This window comes from Pseudophryne corroboree, chromosome 5 (genome assembly GCF_028390025.1).
Source record: "Pseudophryne corroboree isolate aPseCor3 chromosome 5, aPseCor3.hap2, whole genome shotgun sequence".
NCBI lineage: Eukaryota > Metazoa > Chordata > Amphibia > Anura > Myobatrachidae > Pseudophryne > Pseudophryne corroboree.
The window spans coordinates 506,478,505-506,492,492 of NC_086448.1; the positions used below are offsets into that span (position 1 = coordinate 506,478,505).

The 13,988-nt window shown below is 40.3% G+C and overlaps 1 protein-coding gene across 1 annotated transcript; it reads right to left on the reverse strand.

Moving 5' to 3' along the window:
- Window positions 1–5,233: 5,233 nt before the first annotated feature.
- Window positions 5,234–13,225, reverse strand: FOXF2 (forkhead box F2). Its single transcript, XM_063923053.1, has 2 exons — window positions 11,536–13,225; window positions 5,234–7,722 (listed from the first exon to the last, which is right to left on the reverse strand). The coding sequence occupies exons 1-2, from the start codon at window positions 12,506–12,508 to the stop codon at window positions 7,556–7,558; spliced, it is 1,140 nt and encodes a 379-aa protein (XP_063779123.1). The 5' UTR covers window positions 12,509–13,225; the 3' UTR covers window positions 5,234–7,555.
- Between the last annotated feature and the right edge of the window lie 763 nt (window positions 13,226–13,988).

The window sequence follows — 13,988 nt, forward strand, 5'->3', positions numbered from 1 at the left end:
CCAAGAACTTCATCTCCTCAGCCTTTGTCATACGGTCTAAAGTTCAAACCATGCCCCTGGAAGCAGCAGTTGCTGTTACAGCAGTGGATGGAAGTCGAATTCCAGATGGTATAATTACTCATCGAACCGTATGTCTCAAGATGAAAGTTGGTGAGCTCCATTCCGAATACCTCTCCTTCTACGTGATTCCCAAAGCCTCTCAAGATGTGATACTTGGTTTACCTTGGCTGCAGAAACATAATCCTCAACTTAATTGGCAAACCATGGAAGTCCTTTCATGGGGTAAATCTTGTACCAAGGACTGTGTAGCTACAATTGTACCTCTTCGGTCAATTAGCCTTTCCGATCTACCTCCGGTGTATCAATCCCTTGCGGATGTTTCCAGTAAGCAAGCAGCAGACTCTCTACCTCCTCATCATGAATGGGACTGCCCAGTCGTCCTGGTTCCGGGCAAGACCCCTCCTAGGGGACAAATTCATCCGCTATCCATCCCAGAGACGCGAGCTATCCGGGATTGGTCCACTCCTACAACTCTCAAGGGGATTCAGCGATTTCTTGGCTTTGCTAATTTCTATAGGAGATTCATTAAGAATTATTCTACGTTAGCTGCTCCTATCACAGCCCTAACACGCAAGGGAGCAAATCCTACGAACTGGTCTTCTGAAGCAATCAAAGCCTTCTCTGATTTAAAGCAAGCCTTTGTGTCAGCCCCCATTCTTCGACAGCCTGATTTGAATCGTCCCTTTCTACTAGAGGTGCATGCATCTACAGAAGCAGTAGGAGCTGTGTTGTCACAAGTCTTTGAAGATAAAAAGGTCCATCCCTGCGGATATTTCTCCCGTAAGTTCCTCCCGGCAGAACGTAATTATGCAATCGGTGAGCAAGAGTTACTTGCCATCAAGTTGGCATTTGAGGAGTGGAGATACCTTCTAGAAGGAGCTCAACATCGCATTACAGTTTATACTGATCATAAGAATCTTCTGTATCTGCAGTCAGCTCAGTGTTTGAATCCACGACAAGCTCGATGGGCGCTTTTCTTCTCACGATTTGATTTCAAACTCACCTATCATCCAGGGTCTCAGAACAAAAAGGCAGATGCCCTTTCCCGGTCCTTTGCTTCTTCTGAATTAAATGATGCTACCACGAATCAAGCCATTGTGAATCCTACGTCCTTCTTAATGACTCGAACCTCTCCAGTTCCTCCGCCTGGCAAGACCTTTGTCGCCACAAGTCTTCGAAAACGGCTGCTTACCTGGGCTCACTCCTCTTCCTTCATGGGTCATCCTGGGGTTCTAAAGACTCTCAAATTTATTCAACAGTCTTATTGGTGGCCACGTCTCAAAGCCGATGTCCAAGAGTTTATAGCAGCATGTCCTAAATGTGCCCAACATAAGAGTCCAAGAAGTTCTCCACCAGAGTTTCATCCATTGCCAGCCCTAGAGGTTCCAGCAGCAGATCAAGAGCTTCAACATCTATCTAGCATCTGGAGTTGTGTACGTAAGTCCTTGGTCAAAACTTCCGCTCGTTATAAATCTTTTGCAGATAGAAAACGTAAAGCTGTACCGAGTTACAAAGTGGGAGACCAAGTTTGGATTTCTACGCGCAATCTCAAGTTCAAAGTTCCTTCTAAGAAATTTGCTCCCAAGTTTATTGGTCCATTTCCCATTGTTAAGGTACTCAACCCTGTGTCATACAAAGTCAAGTTGCCACCGTCTTTGAGAATTCCTAACGCCTTTCATACATCTTTACTGAAGCCTTTGATTCTCAATAAGTTCCGTACTACCCAGTCCAAATCTCCTAAAGTTCACTCTTTGCAGAATGAGGAATTTGAAGTTAAAGAGATTGTGGACTCACGTTCCCGATATGGACGTTTACAGTTTCTGGTCGACTGGAAGGGTTACGGTCCAGAGGAAAGATCCTGGGTTTTCTCTGAAGATGTTCATGCTCCAAGACTGGTACAGAAATACTTCTCCAAAAATCCTGATAAGGTTCAAAGGTGTTCGGAGACCACCCTTAGAGGAGGGGGTACTGTCACGAACCGGTCTCTTACCTCTGCGGGTTCTGGGGTTCATCCGTTGCCAGTGCGGTTGCTCGCGGTGCTGTGCACCCGTGTGGGGACACGGCGTGATCAATGGCACAGGCAATGCAGAGTCTGGGAACTGTGAGTGCGGGGACCAAATGGCCTAAGGCACTGCGGTGTGTCTGCTGTATAGGAGGTGGCCATGTTGGAGACCAAATAGCTAATACAGAGCACTTGTGAAAACACCTGTGGGCAGGTGTAAGCCAATCCCGTGCTTGTGCTGCCTTTAAGTAGGCTGGGATTATGTTACTCTGGGCCAGTGCTTTGTTGTATCAAAGCTGTGCTCTAGCTCTGAGCTCTCTCCGTGCATTCCTGTGTGATTCCCGTGGTCCAGATATCGCCTCCGTTCCCAGAGGTCCGTCTGCAGCCTTCACTGCTGAAAGATCCACCGGCTCTCTGCTGTGCTGTCAGTTAATTGCACTCCTATTGGAAATAGTTGGATTCCCAGTGTCCTGCATGAGGTTACCTTGTCAGTCTGCCTATCATTCAAAGTCTGGAGGATTCTGTTTCTCTCAGCTGTTCGTTTGTTCAACTCTGCATTTAACCCATTCATCACCTTGTCTTCTACTACAGTTTCACAGTGATCTCCGGAACCCGCAAGTAACCCAATTCAGTACTTATATTTGCTATGTTGTCATAACAAGGATAATTCTTCAGTCTCTCAGTTAACTCTCAAAGCTCCATTGCCAATTCTTACAGTTAATTCTCCATGTCTGCATTAACCAGTTAAACACAATCTGCAGTTCAGCATCAAAGCTTGTTTATATTTGCTATGCTGTCATAACAAGGATAATTCTTCAGTCTTTCAGTTAACTCTCAAAACTCCATTGCAAATCCTTACAGTTATCTCTTCATGTCTGCATTATCCAGTTAATAACATTCTGCAGTTCAGCATCAAAGCTTGTTTATATTTGCTATGTTGTCATAACAAGGATAATTCTTCACAGTCTCTCAGTTAACTCTCAAAACTCCATTGCAAATCCTTACAGTTATCTCTTCATGTCTGCATTATCCAGTTAATCATATTCTGCAGTTCAGCATCAAAGCTCGTTTATATTTGGACAATCCAACATTTATTCATCAGCTTGTTTTGCATATGTTTCCATGAACATTTCTTTTATGTATTTTTGAGTTTTCTCTTGCATATTATTCCTGCAATACTTCAGTATAATATGATGATTAACAACTTGTCAGTTAACTCTTTACTGAATTGTTATTTTGAATAAATATATGAATCGGAACTTTCTTCGTCCTCCCTGCTTTTCTTCATAGCCCAGCACCTACACCTGTGGTTGGTCCCGGGTTAACGGATTCACAAAAACACCCGGACCTGACAAAAGGTTGGGAAACTCTGACCTACAGTATGTGTGTTGTGCAGCAAATCTAGCACGTTTGCATCTTGGCAAGTGTGCTGAATCTGGATTGTAAATGACCCTCAATATTAAGTATATTGTGCTCGCTGCATAGATTCATGTTAGAGTTGTAGAACTCTGTATGTAAAATGTTTTATATTTACCACATTTCTGACAACTTTACTGCAGGCAGAATGCTCACTGCAAAATGATGATGTAGCAATAATTTTACTTACAAACCTCCCATTATGGTAATTTGGGATTTTTGAAGTGGGCAGCTGTGCTTCTCTTTAAATAATATTACTATACTACCCAACTAGGCAAATATGCATTACATTGTGTGATTGTCGGCAGCCTCCTATCTGCATGTATTCACAAAACCCCTGCGTTTATCTGTGTTTATTCATGTGTGCCAGTATGAAGTACAGTATGAGTTCTGATGTCATCATTTTACTGTGTACTAGTAAAATCTGTCCAGCTAATATGCTGAATGCTAGAAAGGCTCCGTGACCTGTATTAAGGCAGAATTATTTGTTGGCTTCTGATATCCTTAGCCATTACAATATGAGTTTTATAACCTCATTTAAAATCTCATTTTGCATTTACAGTGCTTAAAATCGACTTTTCACCATTACTTTTGATATAATCTGATACCACAATTTACTCATGTACATACCAAGCCAATTCCCCCATGAGCGTTTACTGTTTCTATAGTTCTTTACCATTTACTGTCTCCTTAAAATAAATCCACAGCATAGTAGCTAGATGCACTATATTTGGGAACGATCTAGTACAACAGGCTGTAAAATGTAAATAATGGAATTAATGTGTTTTTACATTGGCTACAGTTATGTATTCTATATGCTACTTTGCTGCTACTTTCGATGGTCAACGATGAGCTATTTATCATCACTACATAGATTAAAATTGTTTTTGAAATTTATCGAAAACTGAAGTTGCTGAGTGCAATAAATGTGTCTGCTAAGTTGACCGACTTTTATTATCATAAGCTATAGTGTTGTAAATGCAAATCTGCTGCACAACTAGAAATAGGAAACGTGCTGATATTAATTATTAGTATATGTAGTAGTGCTAATCGTAAATGGTACTCCCACTCACAGCAGCGACGAAATAAAAACTAGTACTATGCATTGTGTGCACAGTACAGGTGTTTACATGGCTATTAGTATGGACAGTTTCCGAATAAATAGTAAACCTTTTTCATAGGACAGCTGCATATGTGCCATAAGAAAAGGAAATTATGTCCACTATAGGACTATGTTACATTACATAAATTCACAAGTATAAAGGCAAACAAATGATTTTGTTAAAGAGGACTACAGCATTTCCTGTCACCAAACTATTACACACACACACACACACACACACACACACACACACACACACACACACACACACACACACACACACACACACACACACACCACTAAATATGTAAATCTATCTATCTATCTATCTATCCATCTATCTCTCTAATCTAGTCAGTACTAGTAGATATGTATTTCCATGTTGAGCGTTTTGCAATTTATATATATATATATATATATATATATACTCTTAAGTGACAAAAAGGAAGCTACAGTATTCTGCTGCATAAGACTGGGTTCCCTCTAGGAAATTGTGATGAGGGTCTCAGTGACTGACATCTCAGTAAGCCGTTCAGGTGCAGCTGCAGTCTGTCTCAGAGACCTTTCCATGAGCCTCCTGTAGATACTATCCACCTTTATTAATAGATTCTAGGAACACGACAGGAAACAGAATACTTCTGGCAATTCACAGTTTATATTGGTTTAATGTAAATAGGGCTTCAAAAATAAATATAGAGAGCAATATTCGATGCACTACCATTATATAATCTGCAACCACCAGGGAGAATAGTACGAGTAGTATATTGTTATCTGCGCACTACTTGTTCTCTATAAATATTGACACATATTTCTAGGGTTCACATCATAACATAATAAACATGGGATATTCCAGGAATATTCGTTTTCATGAAATAGTATTACAGTGCTACAAATACAGTACGTGTATCCTTTCCCTTATTAATGTATCATTGATCTAACACGCCTAGATAAGAGAGATCATCTCTGCTGGGAGTTATAAAATTTTATTGGAAAAAAATGTACATCTGAATACTAGAACAATATTTCACGACTACATAAGTGCAAATATAATCTTTCCTTAAAAAGCAGTGTGATTATACACATTTCAGTAACACGTTTCAACATAATGTGATAAGACAATCTAAAAAATAACATTGAACTTTTTTATATTTGTTTTCCGCAAAACTAAAACATTTATTTCCTAGTATATACATTTATTCAATACTAGACGGTAATAGGGAAGGTAATAAGGGAAGAAAATCTGTGGCGAGAACTCCACTTTTTAGAGGAAAGCAGGAAGAAAGAGAGAGAGAGAGAGAGAGAGAGAGAGAGAGAGAGAGAGAGAGAGAGAGAGGGGGGGGGAGATATGTAGGTCATTGAATAATAAACATCCACAAGTAACATTGTGAGCCTGATCTAATGCGTTTGTGGTTGCTTTAGAATCATATGATCATTTCCACCTTATGTAGAGTATTTTACGGGGGGGGGGGGGGGGGGGGTTAAGTTAACATGAGCCATGATTCATGGCTAAGTCACATTGAAAATATTTACAATGATAAACGACCAAATTTAAATTACCAGCTTTACTATCCCAGATATCAGAATGTTATGATTTATGTCAAGATGGTTTTAATCTGAAACTGAATTAGCGTTTTCATTAGAATACGAAAACTGTATTTTACTATCACAATCTATGGATGTCGTATACCAAACTGGGGTCTGCAGTATGCTGCAGGTGCAGCATACGGGCTGATAGACTTGGATATAGTGTACTTACAGTATATACGGATCGCATGGATCACAAGGAGAAAATGCAATAACGTGGCGCTGCAATGGATAACAACTGATGTTTATATAATAAATTAAACGTTTACTACAGCAAATGCATGTCTCAAATTGATTTATGTATCGCTTTCGTTTACACTATTGTTATATGACAATAGTTTTCCCATTTTTGTAAATTTAGCAGAAACAACAGTAGGATGAACCCTGAATTTGAGGAATTGAGGATAGAACTGTATTTGAGAAAATACAGAGTATTTTGTTAAGGGTACTTGCACGCATCTGTTTGGAAAATGTCTCCTGATTACAAAAAAATGTAAACATATCAAACTCTATTATTACCTCTATTTGGAGAAGAATGAGAATATTAAGTGCCTCAATACATAAAACGTCCATTGGAAGATTAGAAGTGACAAACTGTGGTAAACTACCTTACACGAGGACAACAGTATGGAACATGGCACAGTATAATACGGTACAAGAGACATAGGTCCAGTCCTGGGATCCTGATTCGTCCAAAAATATACGGTATGGAGGCATGCCGGCATGGCAATGTAGTGCACTGTATGTCCTAGGTCCAGCAGGGCAACTCTCAGTCACCCAGATTTAAAATATGGCAGCATGGCACAGTACAGTACAAGTCACCACATGGCACAGTGCAGTACAGGTCAGTACATGGTCAGTACAGGTCAGTACATGGCACAGTGGAGTACACGTCAGTACATGGCACAGTGCAGTACAGGTCAGTACATGGCACAGTGGAGTACACGTCTGTACATGGCACAGTGCAGTACAGGACAGTACATGGCACAGTGGAGTACACGTCAGTACATGGCACAGTGCAGTACACGTCAGTACATGGCACAGTGCAGTACAGATCAGTACATGGCACAGTGCAGTACAGGACAGTACATGGCACAGTGGAGTACACGTCAGTACATGGCACAGTGCAGTACAGGACAGTACATGGCACAGTGGAGTACACGTCAGTACATGGCACAGTGCAGTACAGGACAGTACATGGCACAGTGGAGTACACGTTAGTACATGGCACAGTGCAGTACAGGTCAGTACATGGCACAGTGCAGTACAGGACAGTACATGGCACAGTGGAGTACACGTCATTACATGGCACAGTGCAGTGCAGGACAGTACATACACAGACCCAGTATGCGATTCCTACTCGCCCACAGTCCATTAATCGCTGTTATCCTCTACATCACGCAGGGCTTTATGTCCTGGCAGACACTCTGGTGATGGTGGTGATGATAATAGGAGCTACTGGCAGACGGATGGAAAGTAGAAATCCCGTTAAAATTGAGCACAAAATCCTTTCTGTCGCACACAGGGGAGGAGTGGTGCTGGTAACGAGGTAATCCCACTGTAATGGAAATACAAACACATAGTTACTAGATATAGTTAATTGCGTCTCTTATGACATGTCAGATCAGCAGAAGAGGAAAACCAATAATCTGTCGAAATAAGTAGGTGTAGTGCTCTCCCTATGGTCATGGAAAACAGCATTAATAAATGCCACCACACAACAGTCACATATTGCAATGTTGACTCAAAAGAAGATACATGGTCAAAGGGTTGTATTGTATGTTTGTGTTTTTACGTAGTATAAGATCAGGCCTTTCAGCTTGCTTTGAAAAACTGTTCTACATATATTCACGTGTTTGTTTGTTTTTTAATTAAACCTTACTGTATGACTTCAGTAAACAAAAGTGAATAGAACTCACAGTCATTATTAATTGGCCCCAAGGCACTATTTTACTTCCCCTTTTTATCAATATTTCTTGAAGCCGCTGACCTTGCTATATTCCATGTTTCTCTTTCCAAATTTCATATTTATGACCCGGATCTAATCAGTTTTCAAGGATTAACAATGTGAGAAAATATGTATTTGTAACCTCAGTAAAGCAAGCGCTCTGATTCTAATCTTCCTTTATATTGCATTTAATGCAAGATGAAAGTGTCTAACAACTACATTCATTTCTGAGGCTCAATCTATTAGAGGCTTGTGTGATTTTATGTCAAATGAGTTAAGAATGCACTTTTAAAAAGGGGATTACTTTCACAGGGCTCATTAAAACGGTGCAGACACCTCATTATAGAATTAATTTTTAATACATGACCAGTTGCCTTCTCCTCAAGGTAAAATGAGTGCATGTAAAACGGGAACACGTTTTTAACAAGCTGTTTGGCTTCCTAATTAAAGTTAAGAATTTTGCTAATTAAGTGAAAACAACTCTAATTTGCAAGATATTGTATGATAAGGCTTTTGTCGTTTGTGTGCAATACATATAAGCGCTATGATATTTTGTAGCATGCACTTCAATCTTATATTTAATCTACAACCATTATTTGCACATTGTGATATCGTTTTTAATGGGATCAGCTTTCATGTGGTTGTAATAATAGCAGAGCAGGAAGTATATTTACTATAACGTTGTAAATTGACTTTATAGGTACAGATAATGCCATGAAAATGAATGATCATAATTAGAACACGTTTCCTTAAATATATCCATAACTTTAGCAGGCTATTTGTATAAATCCAATTTCCCTTTATCAAAATATCGGTAAGAGGTTTCTTGTTTAACGTTCAACGCAGTCCTCTATTTAATCTGTGTTCTTTATCTATGGACGTCATGTGACAAATCTTATTTTATATCAAAATATTACCTACCATGTATAACAAGTTTGATTGGTATGAAGTTCTAGGCTCAAATTTTGCGTTTATCTAGTCTGACATTTTTTTTTATCAATTGAAAACTAATAAAAACAAGATCTTTTTTAGAAGTAAATAAATGTTATAATACTTATTTTCATTATTTTTAAACATAAGCTCCACGTGAACCGTTTTCTTCGTTCTCTAAATAAATGTTTCCGTTTTATATTATATAGAATTCAACGTTTTCACATAATGTAAGTGATCACAATATATTCTTAAAGGCTGTTTCATGTCAAATACTGACATTTACAAATTTGGCGGATACCCGTTTTATTGGATGGGTTATAAAATGTCACATTGGTGTTTGTGACACAGGAGCACAAAACATACATATTGCCATAGAAACAGGCAGAGAATCACTGGTCTAATAAGACAATTAAAACACGGCTACGGACTGCTTGCATGTGATAAAGAGAACATTTACACACATTGCCAGGAAAGTCATTCAACATTTGTGAATCTTTGATGTCTTCTCAACAATTCTATCAGCAGTAACAGGGAACGCCAACATGCAATAAGTATATATCTGTATAATAACTGCTGAACTTCTTTTTGTATAATAAGTACACTTCACGATGACAAACATACATCATATAACCTTGACGTGCTGTCTTCTGTATATTGTTCATTAGTAATGAAAGGATGCTTTACTAAGACAATGGCATATATATTATAATACAAATGGCATATGGTTGTAAATCAGTCAGTACATACAGCATTCACCTGTTTATCTATTTGGCTGTGTTGCAACTTTTCATTATTTTCTCGCTATGAGCAAGTGCATTTCATAGGCATAAGAGTGATAATTTGGTGTAAAATAACGCTCTCCCGTGTGATAATTAAGATCATAATGTAGATAAAACGCCATTGTAATCTCCCCTACTAAATCGGGGACTATGTTTATATTATAGAGATACAGTCCCATAGGGGATATCCTCTCAGATAAGCCGGATCGCAAAGCTCCATTGAGGGTGATTGACAGTTCAATGAGGGTGGAATTTAAAAAAAAATGGACTGAGACATTTTTTGCAGTTGTTACTTGTTGAAATTCCCATAAAATTGAACAAGAGGCTGCTCTCATGTGGGCTAAGTCAGGCTCAAATCCTCTTCGGTGTGGTCCAGCCTAGACTGTCTTTGTTTAGTTAACCTCCGCGACCCGCATTTAAAAGGTCTATTTGCAAATTTCCCTGTACAAATCCAGTATGTTCTGCAGCTTTACATCACCCCCCAGCCTTGTGTATATTATATAGGGCTACTGTGATCATTTTTTAAGTATCAGATTAATATTATTAAATACATCGTACACCACTGATGGCAAACAGATTAGTAAAATAGCCTGCCTTTAATTGTACCTATTTCAGCAACAGGGAACACTATTGTACGTGACAAAATTACCCTTCATTTTACGAAATCACAGGACACTACAGTTATAGACCCTGCATATAACTGACAAAATATATTTATAGTAAAATGAGGGTGTGCTGTAACCATACTGTATTTAACTGCCATTATTTGCAGTTCTCTAACTAATCTACGCAATGTGTGACTGCTTTTGTAGACCAGGTAGGAGCCCCAGCCATTAAAATGTTATTCCAGGCATGGAAAGACATAGGTACAGGTTTGCAAGGTAACTTCTGCTTATATATATATATATATATATATATATATATATATATATATATATATATTACACACACACACACACACACACACACACACACACACACACACACACACACACACACACACACACACACATATTATGTATTCGAGTATATACACTCTATATTCAGTGGTACTGTACATGTTGTTAAATAACCTAAATGTGCTGTCCCAAGAGAGCTATTTGCCAGGGATTTACTTATGACCTGTGACAACAGCCATCCAACCCAGCAGCTCTTTATAGGTAGCTCCCGTGTTACCACTATAATAAATGTATTGCTCTCGCTTGGTTACGAATTTAAGTAATTGATTAAGTCATTTATTATTGTACTATCACAAAAGCTTACTGAAAGACACATAAGTCAATAACAATAAGATAATAACAAAAGTCACCAGCAGTTGGGATCCCCTCCGACTGTTGCATTACTCTAGTTCAACATTTACAGTAAGGGAATAATTTGCAGCACGTCAGAGTTAGTAAACAGTGACGCATCTCTTCTGTAAATGTAGAGTAATTATGCCGTTACAGTCCAGTTTTTAAGGATATCCAGGCTTCAGCACAGGTGACTTAATCATTACCTTATTCAATTTAATTTAACCAACTGGACTCAAGCATGGATAACCTTAAAACCTGGACTGCAGTGTCGGAGTTTGGGAAACTCTGGATTACATATTTTGTCATTATGTAAACAGTAATGATAGTAGAGTTTTCTGGGCATTAAAACCCCCCAAAACATTTCGTTCTAGAACCAGGCAGAGTAAAGGCCAAATAATATTAAATAATAAGGCAATTACCTGAGAGATCCTCCCGAGTATTTTGGTGGAGGTAAGTTTGCTCCAAGGTGTAAGAGGACATGCCTGAGTGTATACCTGCAGTTGCTGCGTTACTAGGTGGCATGGCCTGCTGCTTCAGGTAGGTAGAGGCCCCAGATGATGCCCAGTGAGCTGTAGGACTTGTATAAGGAGAATGGCATTCCATAGCACTGGCCATAGCAGGGGAAGAAGGAACAGGACTGCTGCTGCTGTCTGGTCCATAGTCACCACTTGAAGATACAGGGCAACTCGCCATATATGTAGAACCAGGATTAGGGGACATGTGTGGGACATGGTGACCTCCACTCAAGCCATCATATCCTCCTGTCATCGAGTTCGCCATCATATCTAAGTTGTAGCCATTACTATGGCATGCCAGAGACGCAGAAGGGGCTTGGAAATCAAATCCTTGGGGCAGGATAGACGTGCTGAAGCCTATACCATTCATCATCCTATACATGGGCTTCAGAGCCTGGCATTTTCTGCGGAATCCTCTAGGTCTGCGTCGGAAGGATCCTTCCTCAAACATGAACTCGCTGGCAGGGTCGATGGTCCAGTAGTGCCCTTTGCCTGGCCGCCCTAGACCCTTTGGCAGCTTGATGAAACACTCATTCAGAGAGAGGTTGTGGCGCACAGAGTTTTTCCAGCCTTGGTAAGATCCTCTGAAAAAGGGGAACCTGGCCTGCAGGAACTGATAGATCTCGCTCAGGGTGAGCCTTTTGGTGGGAGAGCTTTGGATGGCCATGACAATCAAAGCAATGTAAGAATAGGGAGGCTTCTCCGGGCGCCTGAGTCCCGAGTTTGGCTTCTTGTTCTTGGATGAGGAAGAAGAGGACGAAGTGTCCATGGCTGCGGGCTGCTGGCTCATTAGTGCGGGCTGCAGAGCCCCTGTGGTGGGGCTGCTTGTGTGAGGAGCTGTAGGATCTAAGTGCTGGCTGTGATTCTCCGTGGTCATCTGGAAGCACCAGTGCTGCACACACACATACACACACACACTTACACACAGGCAGAGTAACACACATACACACAGTCTGTGTGGTAGGTTTGATCCTTCACTCGTAAAAAACTGTCTTCTTGGAAACTGGATGACCTATTTACCTCTTGCAGACGGCAGAGCACATGAAATCCCCTGGAGGGATCACGTCCAAGGCTGTGAGACGCTGAGTGGCACTATCAGCTCAGGAAGCAGCCGCTGAGATCCTTGGGCTCAGCTGTCTGCATAACTTCCCAGCAGCGCCCGGCTCGTGTACCCAGCTCCTTCTCTCTCACTGCACAGGAAAACCATGCACGATCCGTATCTTGGCAAGTGGACCCTTAATCAGACTCTGTCTTGGACTGACTTGTACTATTGTAATAGAGCCTCCCAACCGGTGGCCATCTCTGTGTCTTGCTGCCTCCACTAGTCCTATAAGACAGGAGAGAGAGGCGTCCTGCGTAAAAGTCCCAGCAACCAAGCACAACCCGACCACCTATCACTTTTCTAAATCTTGCTCTCTATTTTTTTTCTTCTTTAGACCCCCCTGAATACATGACAGAAATGTACAGCAGGGAAGGGACCACCCCCTTCCATCTGGACCCTGTCCGCTAGTCATCTGGGCAGGAATTGCTGCACCCAATCCCCCTAGCTGCCTTCTCTAATACACGCAATTACACCATTTATCAACTTCATTTAGACGTTTCAGTCAACACAGCCACACGCCAGTGTGCCAGACTCCAAGGTGAGGACTCTCTCTGGCACGGCGTGCTCCAGTCAGGGGAGTGTTTAGGATTAGGAAGATCTGGAGGACCCCGGGAGATCGCGAATGTTCAATGTCATTCTGTCCATTCCAAGGGAAGCAGGAAGTCTGATGCAGCATCCATCCTACTGCATGCAGTTCCTAGTGCACCAAATGCAATCACTTCAGTTTTCTTACTAGTTTCAAACATCACAGATGTAAGAGGTGTGTCAATAAAAAGACAACACAGTTGTCTTTCATCCTGCTCATACTAATAACAACAATAATTTGTAGTAGCGCAGGAGCATGCTTGTAGTCCTTTACTGAGTACCAAATTATACGTAAGGCAAATACAATGGTAGTAATATTTTGCAATGTGATCTTATATGTAGGGCATATAAAGATACATTGTATGTAACAAAGCTGTGGAAACAATGTTACGTGCAAAACTGAGTGGAAGAGAAATCAGTTCTAGTAAGAAACAGTAAGGAGTTTTTTTTCCCCAAAAACTTTTTAATTTTATAAATCATATAAGTATACTGATGAGAGCTTTTTTTAAATAGTATTAAGCCAGTGCAAAAAAGAAATTGCATTCAACGCATTTCTTATTCATATGTTTTATCTGTTTATCTACACATATTTATATATGTGTATGTCTTTAGATAGATAGATAGATAGATTGATTGATTGATTGATTGATTGATTGATTGACCGCATATA